Raw genomic sequence first — 22,622 nt, 5'->3', positions numbered from 1 at the left:
CCCTGTGCCATTTCATCAAATAGGAGAAAATAGGAAGTACAGCATGATTGCAAAGCAATCTGTTATGGCACTGTTTCTGCTCTATTTGTGGAATAAAAAATATAAGTGGAATTTATATTTTTGATGAGCCACCATCATTCCCGGTGGCTCCCAGTGCCAGCTGACAAGATGTCTGCTTTATGAATAATAAAGGCAAACTTTTTGCTTTATGTCAGCTACACTATTTTTTTGGCACATGTGACCAAGGTTTCTGACAATAACATAAAAATACTTCTTAAGTTTCCAGTTCTAAGTTTCAAAAAAAAAAAAAAACCGAAGTGAGTCCAGCCACTTGGCACAATAGCATAACATTTGCATGACAAATTTCACAAAAGCTTTGGATAAAAGCAATGATGAAACTCAGTTTGATGTTTGCAGTTTTGTCATGACACAACTGTAAGTGAAACTCAACAGGTTTTGGTCAAAATTGCAGCAGAGCAGAATGCTCAGATTTGTCAGTATATTAAAACTGGGCCTTGTGCTCAATGGGTTAACTTTATCACTGTCAATTGAATAATTTGTTACTGAGAAAGGAAAGTTGATAGGGGTTTGAGTGATCATACAGAAAGTTTAAGAGACAATATTCATCATCAAATAAATGTAAATATTTTATTTTAAAAAATGTTAATGGCACCTTAGAGGCAGTCATGACTACACAACCAAATATACAAAAATTACATTTTCATAGTCGAATCTTTCCACGGTGCTGCACAAAATGGAAATACTATGAGAAACATTGCAGGTCACACACCAAGACAATTAACTTTAGTCAATTTAAGCAGACAATTTTTGGTACACCTTGATACTACCAGACCCAGGTTTCCTGGGTAAAAAGGAAAGGTGGATTTGTGCAAAACTTTTTAACAACAGTACAACTTAATATGCTAAACATACAGCAAATCAACCGTACAAGACAGTTTGACTTGGCCTCATGCAGTCCCTATATACAGCATCCTCTCAGTTGGCTTTTTCAGGGAAAAGAAGTGATTTCATTGACTAAAATAAAACTTTTCTTAGTCTTTCACTGTTGCAATGTAAAATTGTCTGATATTTTGTGCAGGATTAGCATCAGAGAGACCATTCCAACTTTATCTGAAAACAAGCCCTTTCTAATCTCCTATACTTAGAGGCCATGTTCTGGCATGATGGGGAATGAAGAAAGCAGATATATATTTGGTTGATTAAAAATAGCAGAGAATAAATTTGCCCGATTGCTAGTCCTAGATGGACTTTCATAAGAGATTAAATGCTGTTATCAAAATTAGAGTGTTTAATTACATTAATCTCTGTTTATCTTCTGTTGTATCATTGAATCCAGCAGTAAAATGTCTCAATCATAGTGGAAAGGGACTTGGAAAGGGACTTTTGTTTTTTCCCAAAACGAAAACAATCAAACAAGAAAATTGGCTCTTGTACCTTCTGAATGAACTACCAGCTTCTGTTTTTTCTTGTTTTGTTCCTGAATTTCTTGTTCAATGATTTTGATTCCAGAAAGCACTAGTTGTTATTATGCAGTTAACTCTGTATCAATAACAAGCCTGAACTAATTCAACTTCAAATGTTGGAGTCCTTGTTTATTATGTCATTCAGTAGCTAATAATTAGCTGGCAACCCTTATGATTGCGAAACTGAACCTTATGCTTACACTGGATTTGTCTAGCTTCAGCTCCTGGGTGAGTGGGTCATTTCCTACAGCAAACTGTCTTCACTTTTTGCATTGCCATTCCCCAGATAAGCAGTCATTATGTGTTCACAGAAAACCATTTCATAAAGGCTTTTAAATACCCTTCCTGGAGTGCAGACATCAGATCTATATTGATAGATGTCCTGCAGCAGAGGCACTGCACAACACAAACATTTTGATATTAAACTAAAATGCAGTGAAATTTTTCAGTGCCTCTCTAAGAATTCAGAGCAAATAGACATCACAGGAGTTCAATAAAATGAGAAGTTGCATGAATGCATATAATATAAAGCATATAGAAGAAGGAATTTAAACAGGGTCTCGATCACTCCTGATCACTAATTGGACTTTCAACAATAATGGAGTTGAAGCTAGCAGAGGGATCCCTTCGACAATTTTTAGAGGAAACCTCATGTAGTCCTGAATGCTGAAATAGGAGAAATCAGGAAAATTGTGCTCATTTTCATAAGAAACTAAATCTCCAGAAACCTCCTAACAAAAGCTGCCAAAAGCCTATAGAACAGGTATTAACAACTTATTGAAGGGCTTTTTCATCAGAGAACTACTACTAAAGTGAAATTAAATACTTGCCTACCAGGCAGCATCAAGCAGAAAAGACACTGTCTGGCAACTTTTTGTTGAGTAGGAGTGTTTTAGAGGCTCATGATGAGTAGGTGTAAGGAGTATCCTCAGAATGCCTGATGTGTTGCATGAGAATACACAAGCAAATGGTATCCTGACAGAACATGGTTAATTGAGAAGCTGAACAGAGTTCTCATTAGGGGAACTGCAGTTCTTTGGGTTGGCCTAGGCATACTTTCACAGGAAGCAGAGCTCAGACTGCAGGCCAGATACACACACTAATATGTAAAATACACAACCCCAGCCTAAAGGGGGGAAGTGATGCCCATACTGAAGCTAATGGCTGAGGTATCAGCCCAGACTAGCTCAGGACCAGCCTTCTCTTGATCCCGAGTATAGGCACAGCTGGCTAGCTTGTCCCACCACATGCTGGGGCTGTTTGTTCCCTCTAGGAAAAAGTTAGGAAGAACTTTTCTACACTGAAGCTGCCCCAACAATCTGCAGAGAGTCCACCTGGAGCCCAGTTTTAGGAACAGCTGATGATTCATTGCAACAAGAAGAAAAAGGCTCATCTCCCTTAAAATCCCAGCTTTGTACTCATGAGACCTTTTTACCAGCCCTTCGAGTCTCCAGATGTGGAGAACCATCTACCTCTTTCACCAGGTTTTTCTTCCAGTCTAGTGAGCTAACATTGCATATGGAAGATGTCACCACATACCAGTAGTTAGCACACAGTAGGAAATATGACCACAAAGGCAAGATGGGAGATCTCCCTCCTTGGGTGGCCTTCCACATGGCAGAGCTCCTGGCACTACAGTCTTACTCTGTGCAAAACTACAACAGTTTCACTCAAAAGCAGGGTTTTGCTCTTCACTTTACATTTTTGATTATTTCTTGATGTGTGTCACATCCTTCAGTGATTTAAACCCAGCAGAGAAAATAACCTAGAGAAGAGATGCACCCATTCACCAATTAGGTTATTTTAATTTACATAACTGACATTATGCAGCCTTTAGAGCTTTTCCTATGTTCTCTGCCACATGTAAATCCAATATGGAAATGCAAGACCTTCCTGTTTCCAATTTAGAATTTAGGCCCTGTCAGATTCTGTCAAGACAGTGAGCAATCTTTTGTAGAGACATAAATTTTAGATTCTACCTTCATTTTGCACTGAGGTTATCTCCCAGAATTGTAACAGGATGCCCTTGGAGCAGAAGCCTGCACATTCCCAGGTGTGAAGGGAATGTGAATTACCACAACAGCATCCTTTGTTATAAGAACAATTCTAACCTTTTTCCTGCCTGTCCTTGAGGCTGCCTGATGTAACATTTCAACTACATAAAATAGCAATGGGAAGATTATATAAATGTATAATCATGCAATAGGCAAAGGAGTTTTTCTTATGTAAACATTATTAACACATGGTATTCCTTTCTTGCACGTCTACATTACTGAACCCATTTAACAGAATGCTAAACTATTTTTTCAAGAGGCCAATGCAGAAGTTGGCTGTGCAAGCTGAAGAGAAGAATGGAGATTATAATAGAGATGGCAAGAAACCACCATGAAGAGTCACAGCATTCTTAGGATCAGAACCAGTTTTTGGTCTTGTTTGGGCTCTTGTTTGTTTGGTTTTGGTTTCCACTCCACTTCCCACTTGGGATGAGGTAGGGATGGGTTAAGATAACATGGGTGTGCCTGATCTGATCCATTTCCAGTGACTGCAAACCAGCACAGTCCTTCCTGATTCTCTGTGCAAAGACTCAGGACATTTAAAGAATTCTTTAAATATTTGTAAGTATTTAAACTGAAATTTCTAAATGTTTAGTTATATCATTATTCATTAAGTTAATTCTGTCCTTTCCTTAGTTTCTGAAGCCACAAATAGTAACTATTCACTGTTTATCTGACTGTGGTAAAATGTCAGAGTTCTTCCCTCCCTTCCCCTCACTCACTCCCTTTCCTCAGAATAAAGTCTTCACAAATTCTACACCAACTATTGCACTTGATTAAAAAGAAATATACACATCAAACTATGCCCTCCCTCCCATAATACCAGCATAAAAAATACTGCAACTGAAAAGAAAATATGTAATGACAATTATTTTCACAGTTACTAACACTGAACATTAAATAATCAGAGACACTGTTTTTTCACTTAATGGAGAGTGGAGAAAAATTCTGGTTGTGGTGGGTTTTTTTGTGAGCAGTTTTTTTTTGTTTGTTTGTTTTTAATAAAGACCTTGTTTTACATCATGGCTGAAAGCCAAGCTGATTTCAGGGAAATTTTTCTGCAGTTATTAAATCAAGCAAAATAAATTCCAGTGGGAAAACAAACCCAACCCTGTCTCCTAGTAGTGATACTGCATGTTAATACATTATTTTCAGGAATGTTTGTTGAGAGTGTCTACAGTTCCTATATTTACAGAAGTTTAACTCCCTGCTCCCCCTAAGAAGCTGTTCCCTCATGTTTCTGCCACATTCTTTAATCTGACATAAGAAAGAAATCCACTGTACCCAGGGCCCCACCACCTGTATGCTTTGCATTCAGTCAGAACACCCCAACAATTCAGTGCTAACAAAGGCTAACCTCCATGTTGCTGCTCTGTGTACTTCTTTCCTGTGCAGGTTGCAGGGCTTGAATAAGTGAGTGCTTTGGTGTAGATGACAACTTATCTATCACTTACTTGCTTCTTAACTCCTTTACAAAGTTGCTTGGGGATCTTATAATTCAATTCAGGCCATCTTTGGAAGTCTCATGCCACGTGTATGTGTTTCCTGAATGTGATAAGGAGCAGTGCCAGGACAGAACAACTGCTAACTGTGGTCAATAGTCATCACTGGTCTCATGTACAAACAACAAACTCTGTGCAAAAAGTTACTAGCAGAAGCATCAAGTTTTGTTAGTCTTGAAAACTCAAAATCCCAGGTAATGTTACCCATCAATTTAGAATCTAGAACTATCAATACACATGACTGCACGGTTTGGTTTATCACTCTTGTTGGATTCAGAGAGAAAATTAACTATCAGTCTAGCAGAGCTGATACACATTATGGCACTCCCTCTTGATCACACTCTTTGCATGCCAGTCTAGTAAAAAGCACACTTGACACTTGCAGTTGCTGGGATCCCCTCCCAGACCATCATACCATCTTTTGTGGGTATGGGTTTGGAAAGTGGAAAACCTTTTGGATTAAGGCAGAAGACTGACTTAAGTGAGCAGTTCATTACAGATACAGCCAGTTAGACAAAATCAGATTGAACAGGCAACTGACTGCCAACAAGAATACTTTTATATATTTACACCAGAATTTCTTTACACACAGTGCTTAAAAAACAGGGAGGGTAAGTAAAAAGGGGAAAAAAAAGAAAAAAAAAAGAAAAAAGAAAAGAACAGCCAGTCCAATAGCTTCATCTTGGTATAATCATTCTTTCTATAGCACAAATGATATGATCCCAGTTTTTACAAAATATTGCCAGCAGTGTCACTGCAAAAAAAGTGCAGATGATATGAAAACGGCTCTTCATCATAGGAGCAATGAACTTTGCAATAGTAGAAACGCACACTAAGATGACAGTCATGAAGGCCAGGATAACATTTATACACTTCCCCAGGAGCACTTTGGCATTAACTGTTTCAGACTGCTGTGCTTGCTGCTCTTGCTGATGGAGCTCCAGTTTGGAAACCCGAGTCTGGCATGATTCCAAGGCTTCCTGGAGACAGAAAACAAGAATTAGGGCAGCCATATTTCTCTTCAACGTTTCTTCACATTTTAGCTGCAGAGCCATCCATCAGCTAGATTAGAAGTGTAATTTATTATTGACTGCTAAAATTTCAATGAAGCACCAACTTTTAAAAAAATAAATGCACATATATGTCTGAATGAGTGTATCACTGCTCAGGCATAATCAAGGCTAACAACACTGTCCAAAATGTAGGTTTGTTCTTTTTTCATGCTTGAGAAAAAGTATCATAAGTTTAATGTTCATGACAGTTGCTTCCTATAGATACTGTTGATATTAAGTACTAGTAAAGCTGTTGCCATAGAAACTATCACTGCATCAAAACAGCAAGAAAATGAGTTTCTTTGTATATTCTACAGAAAACATTAGGGTGGGTGTGCTGTGATACTAATTAACTCTACTTTGCAACATGTAGCAGCACTTAGTTTACACTGCCTCTGCGGTCTACACTGATTTTGCTCTCAAAGCTACCCATCCTACAGCGTTGGGCAAGAGTCCTCTCTGAGATCTGGCCTTCTCCCTCTGTCAGTGTGAAGACAGTGGAACAACCTATGGAGATGCTTTTATGGGATTCTCTCCCACATGACCTGTTCTGCTTCACAATTTGTTCTAAAGAAGCAGAACTTTCTCTTTGCTTGAGGATGGACTAAAAGTGGTCTTTGACTAAAATGCTTCCTAAAGCCACCACCCCCACGCTTCAACCCTCCCAAAGCAAAACAACTTCCAACTGCTTCACTTATTTGCCAAAATGCCAGCTTTTTGCAGGAGTTGGGATTTGGGCATCACTGCATAACGTGGTGCAGAGCTATAATTTCATGAGTTTGATCAGCTTGACAGAATCTTTTACCACTGTGTGACAAAGAAAACCAATGCTCCAGCATCCCTACCTTCTTGCATACTCTCAAACTCCAGGTATTTTCCTTGCACTAGCAAGGCTGTTCACCTGGTCACACAGTAAGCTGTTTCAAACCAAACCTCTGTGTATAAGCACCCAGAGAGTTATCAGCTTTCCCTTGCTGGGTCAGTTCATTGTTGCAGCAAGTTGAGCTGGCTTACCAGGCGACTGGCCAGGCACCAAGGTCACCAGACAGAGCGTGGCACAGTGCCTTACACAAGGCTGCTTCCTTTCACTGCTCTAGGAATTAGTAACAATATAGAAGATTGTTACTACAGTTCTTAATGGGTGGCACAAAGTCTCTAATGGTTCAGGCATGTTTTCCACTCCACACTAATGAACTTCCTGGTCTTTCTCCCACTCTGACTATAAATTATCAAATTGTCTTGTGCTGCTTTAGAGAAAGTCCAGCTGCAAAAGTCTGATACCTGTAGCTCTGCATTGAGAGGTTGAACATGTCTTTAGAACTATCTGCACATCCTTTAGCGACAGTTAGGCTGTTAGTCAAAATATCCAGAGCTTAAATCCTTTTACTCCATTTTAGCTAATTTTCCAAAGCCCAGAGAGATAGGTTTAAATGGGCCCAACTGTACAGAGATAAAAGAGACAAGGCTGTGTCAACATAGCATTTCATTAAGGAGCCTCTGACACCCTTCCAGGAGTCTTTTAAAAGTCTCTGACACCCCTCCAGGATTCTGCTAATGAGTTAAGGAATATTTCACAGCCCCTCTGTTGGACAACTCAGGTTTCATTACGTTTTTACATCCTCAAGATGCCTTCACAGAAAGGAGTCCACTTTAAATCAGTGAGACACCTCTCTTGTTTAAACATACAATGAAACCTATGATATGCTTAGATTCAGTGCCTTCCCTTTCCCACTCTGTTCCCAGGAGCTTCCTAATTCACATTTAGGAAACTGTGATCATCCTGCTGCCTGCACTCTCTCTGTTTGGAAATGTGAGCACAGGGGTATACAGGTCAGGTTTTAGGTTCTTTTACCATGTGAGCCAATACAAAGACAGTCTTTGAGCATTCCTCGGTTGTTCATGAATAGGTAAGGCACAACTGTGTTTTCACCACTTCCTCAGACTTTGAGTGAAAATATTATGCATTATGTAAGTGCTTGTACTGTATAAAATATTCATGTATGTACTTAACTACATGCTGTCAGGACTTACTTGTAGACATTATTACTGGTTTTTGATTGAGGTCAGACATGGCTTCAACTAATCACTAAGGTGAAAACACCCCACAGCTTTGATTATAGAGGGTGTTGTGACTATGGCTTAAAACTCTTTAATTATAACTGGCAAATCTACAAGTCTATTTATAAATCAGTTCTCTTACTTTTTACCCTAAGCTCAATTTATAATAAACCTTGCCATTGGTGAAACTACATATTGGAGAAAGTCTAAGCAAGAAGTTTATGTCAGGACATTGTCAGAAGTGTAATGTCACACAATACAAGGAGACATGATTCCTTCCTCCTCTGTGAAAGAAATTAAAACAGACCATTCTTCGACCACAAGTCTGCCTGGCCATATCATCAGTTCCAGCAGAAAAAAAATCCTGAATCCAGAGAAACAAATGAAGACTGTCTCTGATTCAATGTGCTGGGTTTTCCCCTCAAAATAGAGAAAACATGGGCTTACATCTTTCCCCATATTCCATATTTTAAAATATGTAGAAAAATGCAAGTGTTTCATGGTACAAGATCTCTACAAAATGTTAGAAGATTTTGATAAGGAAAATAAGTACCTGAACATCTCGTGATCGCTCGTAGGCCTGATACGCCACCTTCTCCTCTATGCTGGCTAACTCTTGCTTCAAGTTTGCTGTCTCATGCTGATGAAGGTCAGTGAGGTCATTTAACTGGTCTTCCAATCTTTCATATCTTATTAGGAAAAGAAGTCTAAATTTAGTGCCTTCTATTCAAGAAATGCAAATCATGAAAACAATTGCACATTTTAAAAGGTAATTTCTCAGCATACGGTGAATTCATCTGACTGGCATTACAAAGCACATATAGAAATCAGTAAAAACTTTGCAAACTTTCCATAAACATTTGTTCAGCAATCTGAAAGCCTTTTTTGAGTCTTTCTTGCTGGCAGTAGGTGCTAAAAAGCAAATATTTGTGCATCATTGGCAAATTATACGAAATATAAACAGTGCCTAAGGATATCCAACTCACATTTTTCACTCTTCATTTAGCCAAGAAGATAGGGCTTCATAAGTAAGTTTGAGCCAGTTAATAGCTCACCAGTAATGACAGGAAAAATATGCTCTCTCTCATACAAAACTGCAGGGTTCTGCCATTTATGTACAGTCTGTTCTGGCATGTTTCTACATGGTAAAGCAGTTCAAGTAAACCACCAGCAAACTAGAATGTTTATTTGTGAGTTTGTCACTTGATTTAACACACAAACAGGCCAACACTGCAGTTAGCACAAAAATGATGGAGGCAAAATTGTCTAGAAATGGGTAGGAGGCGACTTGAGATTTTATTGGCAGAGAGCTGACAGAAAAGGGCACTCTGCCTTCTCCTGAAACCAAGTCAGAAGTTCAGCAGGCCTTTCATTGTTCTTTCCTCCCTATATTACCACATGATATCAAACCTTTCCTTTTATTTCAAGAACTATAAGCATGGGAGACATGAAATACTGCCCTTCATAACAAGATTTTGCCCACTGGCGTAGTAAAGACTTCAAGAATTGACTGTCAACTCAACAAGCCATTGGAAAAATGGGAAATAGGTACAGCAGGTGAAAGCCCTCTGTAGAACATATCATCCACTTCTCACAGAGGATGATAAAGGAACTAATTGTCATGTAACAAATGTAAGATGAAGTTGTGCTACAGCACTTCAAACTACATCTACCAGTGTGTGTTACACCAGGGTACAAGGTGACATTGCACCACAAGATAGCAATGTGTGTGAGAAGTATTTGGACAATGTACTCAGGAGTCAAGGGTATACTTATCAGCTGTCAGTCAGTTCTGCTACACCACAGACTGGTTAGCTTTTTTGAGTCACATGAGATGAGAATCCTTCCACCAGCTGCAAAACCATTGGCATCTCCTATACACAGTACTCACATAATTCACATAAAAACTATGACAGAGGAGAGAGTTTTCTGACCAGCCTTTGACAAAAGGCAAAGGGCACTACACCATTTGAAATATAAATATTCTATGTGTATTTGAAGGAATTAAACATGTTGGTACTAGATATTGATTGGAATTATTTTTTTCCTCTTGCTTCTGAAATCTCTCTCTCACACACACACACTTTCCAAATAGTTTCTACACCCATTCAAAATTCATTTCAAGAGAACAGTTATATAAAAAATACCTATATCTTTCCTCTTGTAGCATTTGAGAAATAAAGCCATAGTCTCTTTTAAATTGGGTTTTTAAATTCTCAATATCATCAGCTAATTGGGACTGTGTCTCCTTGATTTCCCTTAGTTCCTCCAAAATCATGGAAAGCTTTCCTTGACTGTCCAGGGTACTTGCCACAGCAGGACTAAAGGAAGTATTCCCATTGCTATCAGCTGATCCAGAGGTCCCACTTGAGCATTCATCATCACTAACATATTTTGGTTTGGCAACAATGGTGGCACTGCCCCCATAGGTTCTAGAACTTGTTTCTGGCCGAAATTCATCCAGGGTATTTTTGAGATGAGCAATGTTGTCTGCGCTACCGAATTTGTTTCGGATCAGGTTGGCAAACTCTCTGGACTTGCTGAAAACAAAGACAGGGGGTGTCAGGGATACACCTGGCACACCTGACTTGCTGCTTTCTGCTCCATGCCCAGTGCTACGAGACTTTCCATGCTGAACATCTTTCAAGTTATCTTTGGAAGTATCCTTGGTAGCTTTGGAAGATCCATTTTGTTCAATATCCTTGAGCTTTTTGTGATACTGTTCCAATTTCTTCTGCAGCTGGGCAATGGAGTGGGCAGACTTCTGGTTCTTTTTCTCAAAGACTTGCTTAATGCGTCCAGCCTGTTGCTTGTCTGCACTGTTCACCAGTTTCAAATACTCAGCCACGTTTCCATCCCGAGCTGTTTGTTCTACCTTGATTTGCTCTGTAACCTTGAGGATTTTCTGTTTCAAGCTGTCAGCATTGAGTTTGACTTTGTGAAATTCTAGGACCCCATCTGGTACATCAAAGTTCAGGTTGGTATCAGAACCTCCACGGCGGATGTTAAGTGGTAAACTCAGGGTATTCATATCATGTCTTTCCACCTGAGAGAAAAGAAAAAGAGGTAAATGGAATTTGAATGCTATTTTTTAAAATCAAACATCCAGTTTACTTTTCCACATATAATTACACCAAGTATACAGTATAAAGTAATATAAAATATTACTTTAAATATAAAGCTTATATTAGCAAATATAAAGCTTATATTAGCAAAGCATAAAAAAGCAAAGCATAATAAAGTTTTCTTTGAAATTAAACAGCATTTTTCTTGACTTCTACAGATTAATAAACAGTCTAAGGAACTGCTTGTCTCTCTAAAAATAAAGATGAATTAGAGAGAAAATTATTCAGGATAGCTTATAGAATGACTGTAAGCTTTTCAGAATCACTTACAGTTTACCACAAAATGAGAATAACACGTAGTTAGGAAAGCTTCCTAAATATATTGTTTATTATCAAGAGTTTCAAAAAGACCATGGCTAATAATCACTCATTTGTGTCTCTTAGAAGTGTTCAAATATCAATGGAGATGTAACCAGATCTTTCCCTCTACAGCAGCGCTATATTCTATATACTGTTCAGTATATTTTCCCAGGTTTAATGTCTTTTTAATACAACCCATTCAAATTCCTTTCACAATTCCAAGTTTTTGCAAAACTAGCTGAAAGAAAGCTCTTGAAAATTTAGTGTATGCTGCAAGCTCTGAAGAAACTGTTGTTTTTTAAAGCAGAGAGTATAGAGAAAGAATTGGCCAGTATTTGACTTTCCAGCTTGATGAAGGTGCTCAACAACTTGATCTGCTGCACTAACTCTGTTTTAATAGGAAGTTCACTGAGTGGGATTTACAGGAAGAAACTCAGGAAAGAAAACTGCATTCAGTAAGTATAGGATCTATAGACCTTAAATGCTCTCTGGAAGCACAACAAAAACCATTAGGCAATTCAGTCACAACACCGACCACAACAGATCATTTTATCTTTCTCAACAGAAAGGCAAGATAGTCTGATACAAAACATTAAAAGTGTTTCCTTATATGAACTCAAAGTTATGGGGAAGGCATGAGAAGAATGATCTAAACAAAACAGCTTTATCCCTATTATCATCTTGGTTTAGCCTGTGTGACAAAGAAAGTGCATTTCATTGCAGCTGCCACAGTGTCATGTCTGTAGAGACTGCTAAACAAATGCTCTAGCCATAATGGGTTTCCAGAGCTTTGATACCAGAGGGAACCAATATAATTCCTCAGGCAAGACCACTGGAAAAACAAGGCAGAAGCTATATTAAAGTATCTATTGAAGATGCATTTGTGAAAACTCTTTTAATCTCTACTACTTTATACAATTTATTTATTATTTTTCTTATAGATTACCAAGGACTAGAGTGGGGATTTTTCTTGATTTTTCTTTTGCTACTGCACCACTCAGGGCACAAACCAGCTTACATAAAAATTTACATTCACCAATACCTAAAAAAAAAGGCACTTGAAAAATGCATATTGAAAGTGTTCTGGAGTTGACAATTTCTTTTGGAGAATATTGATTAATGATGATCTTTAAGACTCATACTCTATCCCAGGGATTAAACCAGTGCTGTGGCCTAACAGATCTACACATTACCAGTTTGTTAAAAACGATTAGTATTGATCCAAATGCTCAGTGTACACCAAGAATTTCTTGAAACAACCTAAAACATTTCTTAATAAGCTTTGGCACAAAATGATACTGTAATTAGTCACAAAATTGTATACACACACAAAACAGATCCATCACTGATGTCACTCAGAACAAGTTGTACATAACTTCCAGGAATGGGTGGGTCTATATCTAACCTTTACACAGCAGTGTTTACTTCCTCAGTAAAAAATAGTCTAGAAATGTATTGTAATAACTGGATACAAGCCCAAACCAGATCCCTTTTCCCTTAAGTCCTCTCCCTCATGGGGCTCTCTATTGGTCAGCCTTCTCTGCCTTCCTGAAACTTCAAGGTCACAAAAGCAATACAGATAAAAAGAACAATAGCCTTGAAGGAATACATCTGCTGAATGCTGCTGAGCTTTTGGACATGAGGAAATCTGTTAGCATGGGCCAAATCTGCTCCTGAATAAAACCAATCACAGGGTCAGTTCAAATTCAGTAAAGTTTAGTGTCAAAAGAATTGTGTTTAAATTCCCAAAACACTGCTAGCAGTAGGTTTTACTTACTGGATTGAGAGTTCACTAAGAGTACAAAAAAGTCATATCCAACATATTTTTCTGTCTGATTGTATTTGGACAAAATGGCAGGTGTCCCCTTCCATCATGTTGCAAGTTTCAGAGACTTCTGAAATCCACTGCTGATGCAATACACCTTTTTGTTGGGAGGGGATGTGTAGTGTGGGGTAGAGTTATTTCTTTTTTAGATGCGGGTCTGGTTGGTTGGGTTTTGTGGGGTTTAGGATTTTTTGGGGTTTTTGGCTTGTTTATTTTAAATCAGAAGCAAGCAGACAGTGGGAGAGTCAGGTATGTCTAGACAAATGGCCTTTCACCTTTCTTCTACCTTGATGATCCATTTGTGATTGTTTAACAACTCAGCACTAATGCTACCCCAAACATCAGATTTCCATCTTCAAATGCTACCCCAAATCCTTCTTGCTTCAAGTCTCATCCTGTGATGAGAAGAATTAGCTTCACTTCCTGCTGTATCAAATGCCTCATTCTTTACACCGAGCACAAGACTGCCAGTAGGAGTCTGAGATGCCTCCTCATCCCTGCAGGTACTAGTGCCCTCTGCTGGGATGCAGGCTGAAATCCTCCCAGTGCAGGAGAATGAACGGCATCGCCGTCAAACTGTGTGAGTGCTCTTCCAGCTATGCTACGGGAAGAAATGAGGAATGCCATCCGTGCCACTGTTCCTTCTGTGACTCCTGGGTCCCCACCAAGCTGTTAATAATAAAGAATTTGTTGAGAGATGGGTTTTTTATTTCATTTTTTTAAGATTTTCATTGTAGTTGCCAAGAGAAAAATATGTTTACATACAGTAGCAGGCCCAATAGTTAAAAAGGATGAGCCATCCTTTTGGAAGCCAGAAGCACTTTAAGAAAAAAGAATCATTGGACATATCTCGTATAATGGCAATTAATAGGGAGCAGGGCATTAGCAGTAGATGAGAAGCAGCAGTCCTGAAACATGTGGTACCACTAGGTAAACAGGAAGTCAAAGCACTAGCCCATAGTCTGAGGAAATACTAGACATGCCCTCAATCTGTCTTCTAGGAAAAAACAGGAAAAAAACCAATTTGCATATGGTCCTGGGATAGCCATAGCTGATGTTAGCCTGAAAAAAAAACACCTGGGCCTTGGAGAGAGACCACTGCACTTTATGGAGCAGTTCACATAACACACTTCACTACAACCCAGTTGAGAACTAATAGGAATGTTTGTGCTGCTGAAATATGAGCTTTTAAGAACAGTGAACATGAGCTTTTAAGAGCAGCATCACAGATGCCAAGACAGGTAACTCTCAGAGATAAAGCCCCAGCCCCCCTTTTTCCAGAGAGCCAAGAAGATCTCCAGCTGCCTGACCATGCTATCCACGTCCAGAGTTTCAGAAGGGACAGCAAAATCACTTCTTGGTGCAATGAACACAGGTGCAATGCTGGGAACCCTTCACTGCACATGAATTGTCAGGTTTACTTTCTGTCTTAAATGTAAAGTGGAGGGCTGGGTAACATGCAGCCTGCCATTCAAAAAGAAGCATTCAGAGCACAACAGTGATTTGAAAACCTACTCACGGAAGCAAGGGTAGGGATTTCATTGGCATTATAATGATGCACATGTTTCTTCACTTACTGTCTGCAAGAGCACACCAAGGTCAGACTTGCAGGCCATGCTATCAATGAGCCCAGAGCACAGTAGGACCCATGTTCCCCAATACCACAGGCAAGACTGCTGGAAAAAGATTCTACATGGACAGGATCTGCTAAACAGGTGAAAATATTGCTTTTAATGGCCTATAGAGATTGGTCATTGAATCTTTCTACTGGAAAATATAAAGCAGACCTAGAAGACCTTATTTCTTCCCCACAGATCCTGGGTAGGATCCATTTGGGAGAAAAAATCCATAGTGAATAGAGCACAAAGAGCATGCAGCCCACCCTAGTGCAACTCACACCCCATGGCTGCTCAGATGAATCACATGCTGTGTTCCACTGACCATGCCAATGGCTCTCCACTAACAAGTGAGAGATAAGCCCTCTATGTTAAAGGTATCAAACCTAACTCTACTCTTTAGGTCATAGATTTCCTTTATACTCTTTTAAAAAGCACCTTTAAAAAGCATAGAGGGAAAAAAAGCATTTACAAGACAGATGCACATAAGCATCAGGCTCCAGAAAGCCCACCCCTTTGGGTTGCCTCACTAACAGAAACAAACCATGAAGACATAAAATGATCTACTTATTTAAATAGGCTCAGTTTACAGGTGTTTCCTTCTTGTTCTTTCCCTAAAAAACCTCATTACCACTACCAATCATAGCTGTGCAAGCTAAACAAAAGCTTATGATGACAATTTAAGTCTGTCTTGAAAGAGTTTCTGATGAATGCTTAGAAACAGAATCCCATAAGGAACATACAAAATAGGATTAAGGCAGCTTCACAGCTCTTAGAATTTGGTAATAGCAACAAAAGTCATCAGGAACAATTCTGTTTTTATCAGAAATATGCATATTCCAGAAGCACAGGTGTTCCAATGGGTAAAGGAACATGCAGAGGGAGTTTTAGTAAATTTTCAGTGTATTCCAAAGCAAAAATGTATTTGGGGAGAGACTTTCACCATCTCTTTCAAGTTCACTGCTCCTTCTAAAATCCACATGAGAATCCTTCATGGAAGTCTTAAAACAGAACTAAATCATCATAAAACGTTTTAAGTTATGTAAAATCAGCTCCCAACATTTTTGTACAGTATGTTACAGCAAAACACCTTCTGCTTGTACTTCTTTACAGAGCTACTTAATTTCTAGAAGTACCTACATTCAGAATACCATGGTAATTATCATGCAGAGGGTTCAGAGTATATGAGAATGGAGGGAATCAGCAAAATATGTTTCTACTTTTTACTGGGGTAATGGAAGATCATGGGTGATTTGTCTGAGACCACCTAGCAAATGCTGATAGAGTCAAATAACTGAAGGTGTTTCTTTCATCATCAACAATTCCTCTATTACCTATTTACTCTCCATCTCCCCTCAAAAAAACATTGAAGCTGTAAGGCATCTCACTAACACACATTAGGTGTTTATTCCAGGCAGGAGCCAAAGGTAATCCCAGATGCCCTTTGGCAAGTATCTGCTCTTCAATATTCAAAGGCTGGGAAACTTCAACACCATTCCATGAGTAAGGCATCATACAGGGGCAGAGTAGGCTGTAGAGATTTGAATCCTTTTGAAAATTTCCTGCACTATGCCAACACAGTCTGGTAATTATAAAAATTCATCTGTTCTAAGACACTGCAGCAAGACCTCAGATATAGACTAAACTCCTAAGCATACAAGGCAAGACATCAGCTGTTGAATCCAGTCCTTCTCAGGGTCAGTTGCATCACCTATCTTCCTCTCCATTTTAATTCATTAGCACCACAGAGTTGAAACTCTAAGTATAGGCACCTCAAGAAAGATATTCATGTACTTGCAATTTTTGTTTAAGTGAAAAATATCCCCAAAATTTAAAAAACTACCCAAAGTTGAAAATGCTATAAAATAAACTCTGCAGAAAGCAACTGCAAGAAAGCACATGCACTGAAGTTTTGGTGTGACTACAAATACAGCTTTTATTCTCTTGATCTAATCTGGTCAAGGCCAAATACTCGTGCATAACCTGTGATCCAAACCGTCAACTGCACACCAAAGTTGGTTTGCCTCAAATCCTACAGGCACACTCAGTTCAAACCAGACATACCCCAGAAAGAACCTTTTCTCTAATTTCTATTTAAAGGACTAAGCTAAAGCCAAATTTTCTAGGCCACAGTTTTTGTATAAATAAGTATTTAGATATGGTACTATTTCAAATTAGACCAATGGGAGAAGAGAACAATGGGGATAAGAGGCAGTTTTCTCCTTCACTGGTAACACCAGCTCCTTCAGAACTCAAGAACATCCACTGAAAAGTCTCCAGTATCATAACTCACACTCAGTCCAGTTCCAAGTTTTTTGGCAGCACAAAACTGACATAAGCAAACTGGTTCCAATACAAACAACGTCTGTGCCTAGACACTGAAATCTGAAAACAACATGCCTCTATAAAAGTAAGCAAGTTACTTCCCATTTACTGTCCAGCAGTCATGTGAAGAAGAAAAGAATAAAAATCACGGTCCTGACTAGAGAAAAAATACAGTGATGAACCAATACTCACATTGACTAAGATTAAGTTTCTTAAGCAGGCAAAATGTGGATTCCACACCCCTTGGTTAACAATTTTGCTTCAGATCAGTCCTCCTCTTTAGATAAGCACCATTAATTAAAAACAAGTCAATAAAATACCTTCTCCTAACTCAGATCAAAATAAATGTAACTCATGTGCATGTTCCTTCTCTCTCAGGTTTACACAGCAACATCAGGAATTGCTTGGGAGCTCTAGGTACTCAAAGGGTGGCTCCATCAAGCAGTGCTTGGAAGAAACCTGCCCTCCTATTCCCCGTGAAGGAGAGTGCCTTTCCCATGACACAAATCCCTCAAAGTACCACCACCATGAAACAGTGTGGGGGTGACAGTTTTGAAGAGTAATGCCAGTCATTTTCTATCCCTCTAGATTAATTGTTCAACTTACTTTTAGTGTTTCTAATAGGTGCTGTCCCTTACCTCTTCCCAGCTTTTAAGGATTTTTTCTTCTCCTCCCATTCAGTATTAAGCTTTTTTTTCCAAAAGATGTCTGAATAGATGGCAATAATGAAATTTTCCAGACTACTGTGAAACATTCTGTGAAAAGTCAGCCTGCTACACATTTTCAATTACTAAATCCTTTTCCATGAATGAGAATTTGATAAAAAGCCAGCTACATCCCTGCTATGACTAATCACTTCTCATAGTTATAGCATATGCTTCTGATCCCTCACCACTTGTGATTTAGAGAGTGCTTTCCTTTGTATCACTGCATTGTCTAACTTCTCATCACAAATTATTTCACACTGATAAAGTCGCAGCAGGTCACCTTCTCCCTCCACCTGGTTCTTTCTGTTTCACAGTCAGCTCTAATTTCATTGCTATTCAGATGGTCCAAGCATTTTCTGAAATCCCAGCTCCTGGAACTGTACAATCATACAAGAGAATTCCAGGAAATACAATGAAGTTTCTTGCCTTCAGTCACAGAGAAATAACTCTCACATCTAACTTTCCTGTCAACAACCAACCAAGTCCTCCTTTGCCCAAAACAAAGACAACTTTAAGGAAATTATAAATATGTAATTTACACACCTACAAAAATCAACCCCACAGCTCAATTTTAGTCTATCTAATTAATGATTTTAGTCTATCTAATTAATGATTTTCATTGCTTTGAGCTGGCAACATTACATAAGACCTATTTTGTAACAGGAACATCATTGCTTTATAGTAGCAGGGAATTTTGAAAGTCTTACCACTGAGAGATAAAACACTCTAAACCCATATAGACTGGCCATCACAGACAAAAGACTCAAGACTTGGGGATTTTGTTTGTTTAGCCATGGCAAAACTTCCATTTATAAACAAGAGAACAATAGCTCCATCAGGCCTAGGATCTTTTCATTTGCGTTAATGCAGCAGCAGCACATCCTGAGCATATAAACAATCACATCTTGTCCTGTGCGTGAACTGAGCTGCTTACCTCAAAGAGCCTGCCTGCTTCTTCCTCTTCCCTCTGCCCTGCATCTCTCCTTGCTGGGCTGATAAAGTCAAATCTCAAAAATACATATCTGTTACATCAGCAGTGCTGCCTATACCCAGAAGCTTTAGTTTATTTTTGATATAAAGGGTTTAATAAAAATATAGGGTCTTCACTACATTATATGACTAAGCAGCTTATTTACCTCTCCCCAATAACCAGTAATCTCTCAACAAAGCAACTTTATTTTATCAAACCTTTGTTACTTATATACACTTTCACTATCTGCCACATTACAAATATGAGTGCATGTTTTGGCTCCACACCTGATATCCAAGGCTTATATTTGTACCCAAACCACAAATAACCCCAAAGGCAGAGAACTGCATGAAGACTGAGCCACCAAAAATCAAAAACCTTGGCCATACTACATGATCTACAAAAACTGAAATTAATTTTTGAAAAAATCAAACAACAAAACAAAACACAACAAAAAACACACACAAAATAAAAACCAACCAAAAAACCAAAAAAGCCCCTACAACAACTAAAAAGAACAGAAAGAAGCCCAGAAAAGAAAGAGGAAAAGTTTTATTTAAAAGACTTCTTTTAAAAAACCCTTCTTTCATTGGGCAAAATAAATAAAATTAAAATTTGAATCACACAGATGCATATTATGCAGGCCATTTATTATTCAATACCACTGCTGCAATAATGGTATTTTAAGCCACTATACACAACTGATTAACACTGCTCTGACTTAACTCTGGAGAAAACATCCTAATTGCAGTGCATTAAGAATCAAAATTCTCTGCAGAGTCAATGGATTTAACCTCCTGTGGATCACAACAACACAACTTCAAAGCATTTTGTTATTTAGATTTATTTTTAAAATAGCAAAAACATTTTCCTTTCTTTCCACTGAAGAGTCAATATAAACCATTAGGCAACAGAACCACATTTTCCTGCTCTTTGCATAACTTCCTCTTGGAAGAAAATGAAATGCTGACCCTCAAGTTAATATAAGTAATATTGTTTTGAAAAGCAGAAACTATGCTGTGATTATGTCATTAAAGTGTGTGACAAGTGATGCTTTCCATTTATGAATAGATCTACAGTTGTCCTCATTGTGGAGTAAGCATTCAAACATTATTTGTATGTTTACTGTCTTGTTATTTATATAAATACACATGTAAAAAGATATGCTTTTAAAAACATTTTGTAAAATATACATAAAGTTATTGTTATTATAAGTAAGTACTAGCCCACAGAAAATCTCATACCCATGAAGTGTTTCAGCTGCTGTGCACCTTCTGGAGAACCTGCTCTTGGCATGGTGTTTTAAGGTTACACCCTAGCAATCAACTAGTCACAATCAAATCTGAATTCACAAAAGATAACTTCTCCAGTAAAAAGATCCAAACAGAACACTTTATGAAGATGAGTGTGCCTCTTCAGCAGATGTCCCTGAATCCGCTTCTTTAAAGAGGTTCCCTGTGCACATTATAACAATACATCCAAGCAGTACTTCAGGCAGTGCTTTGTGCACCCTCTAGAATCATGTTCTCTTGTGCACACGATGCTGAAGTTTCTCATATAGTCTTTTTAAATGTTTGTGAGAGGGTAATAGCATGAATCACTCCCATAAGAGGTTGGAGGTATGTCTTTTAAAAAATATAAGAAACTTTTCTGTCAGTCTATTCTCTCTGAACAAAATTTAGCAGAGTGTTGTATTGATTTTATAGAATTAATCTACTATTTGTACATAGTCATGAGTCATCTTTATACTCCATTTTTCCTTTCAATTTTTTGTATACACTGGACACTTCAAATACTAATACACATCACACAAAAATGTCAACCCATAAAAGAAATTCTATTGTAGAGAAGTTCAGAAAGTAACATAACATCTATGAATCAAAACTCCAAAATTCAAAACACTTGTGTAAATGAAAAGAACACCAAAGAGATTCACCCAATTAGTGAGAAATAAAGCCCTACAGTAAATTTTTATCTAGTCTTAAAAATATTGCTATTCTGAGAATACCCTTCCTCAATAAGTGAGTTTTATTAAACGGAATTACTTATAGAAACCAATTCAGATGATTTTGGAAGATAAACTAGGTTAAATTATTATTCTTATGTCACCATATTAATTGTAATGAGAGTGCTAAATCACAGTTTTTAAAAATGGACAAAAAACCCCCACTATTTTAAACAACTGCCTTTAATAATGATTCACTACATTTTTACTGTATAGTACAAATCTTCTGATGTAATTTTGAAGATGCCTGTGTAGCAACCATTATGTTTTGCCATGGTAGTACTAGCAATTCAAAGCAGACTTTTCCCCTAAGAGACGTCTGCAAACTGAAAATACATTTATTTCTGTTTTGCCAGAACTAAAATGTCAAGGGTAGAATGAACTCCTGCAGAAGGAAGTCCTGCTGTTTCTAAAAGCTCATTATAAAGCTCACTGCCCCCTACTCATAACTACAGGGAACATTTGTTGAACATCTCCTCATGTAGTGCAAATATACAGCAGAATGTGTATTATGCATAAAATTTTAGTCATAAATTCAGTGCTTATAAACTAAATAAACAAACAAACCAATCCAAAACCAATCAAAACCCCCACTCCTTTCTCTCTGCCATCCAGCACAAAAACCATTCTCAAAGCCAGGACTGCAAGATGAGAAGCACAGGCAAGAAACAGTAGTGACTTTGTTCAGCAGGCTAATGGAAAGTGCTCAGAAAATGTACAGTTGCACAGCACATTAAATTGCTTAAAACAGAATAGATTCAGTAGGAAAAATTGAGAAATATCAAGTTGAAAACAATCTGTTAAAACCATGTTGCTAACATAAAAGTAATTTAACACAGGAAAATTAAACCTGCTTTTCTTACCTGCTATCTGTTGTATTGAGAGGATATATAAAATATTATAGATCAACTTCACGTAACTTCTTTGTTTCATTAAGATGTTTGTGCAAAATTTAATTCAATTTGGCACAGATGTAGTAAAGACCTATCTCAGGAGACAGCAGGGCTGAAAAGGCAACACCAACAATGCACCAGCAACAGTAAGACTCAGTAAGAAAGTGGCAAGCAAAGATGGAGCAGCCTGTATTGCTCCTACTGCATTTTCTTGCCTTTGGATAAGTATTTTAGACTCATATGCTTCGTATTCAAGGCTCTTAGGTTTTTTGATTTAGTTCAAACTCTGCCTAGGAGGACAGAGGGGGTTAAAACCTTGATAATGCTTTTAGAGTCACAATTTAACTTGGATCTCAACATCATTATCTTAGGTGTTTCATTCTAGCACTACAAAGGATGTGATGGTGTCACAGGGATTTTTTATTTAATTGAATAGAGCAATACTAGAAATGTTTCATAGGGATATGTGTCTCAGGAAATTATAAAATTACTCTTCAAATAACATTTGTAGAAACATGATTAAAGTTCAGAGAGGTTTACTTGACCAAGATGTTTATATGGCCAGATGCCAGAATTTAGACTCTAAAGACAAAACTTGTCAATTGTTCTCATTGAGAACCATTAAGATTTTTTGGAAAAGGAAACCTCAATATTGAAATCAGGATATTGTACAGTTAACTTTACATAAATAAAAACAAGTATAGCT

The 22,622-nt window shown here is 38.0% G+C and overlaps 1 protein-coding gene across 2 annotated transcripts in view; it reads right to left on the bottom strand.

The window, feature by feature from the left end:
- Positions 1-622: 622 nt before the first annotated feature.
- TMCC3 (transmembrane and coiled-coil domain family 3) overlaps positions 623-22,622 on the bottom strand; it is a 107,926-nt gene continuing 85,926 nt past the window's right edge. For both annotated transcript variants that reach the window (XM_059846781.1, XM_059846780.1), the window contains exons 2-4: positions 10,298-11,196; positions 8,704-8,839; positions 623-6,020 (exon numbers count right to left, since the gene is read on the bottom strand). In XM_059846781.1, coding sequence (XP_059702764.1) covers positions 5,718-6,020; positions 8,704-8,839; positions 10,298-11,181 — 1,323 coding nt within the window. In that variant the 5' untranslated portion in view covers positions 11,182-11,196 and the 3' untranslated portion in view covers positions 623-5,717. The remainder of the gene's footprint in view (positions 6,021-8,703; positions 8,840-10,297; positions 11,197-22,622) is intronic.

Source organism: Haemorhous mexicanus, chromosome 5 (assembly GCF_027477595.1).
Source record: "Haemorhous mexicanus isolate bHaeMex1 chromosome 5, bHaeMex1.pri, whole genome shotgun sequence".
NCBI classification, from domain to species: Eukaryota; Metazoa; Chordata; class Aves; order Passeriformes; family Fringillidae; genus Haemorhous; species Haemorhous mexicanus.
Note: the sequence above shows the minus strand (reverse complement) of the source record. Positions and strands in the feature narration are given on the sequence as shown.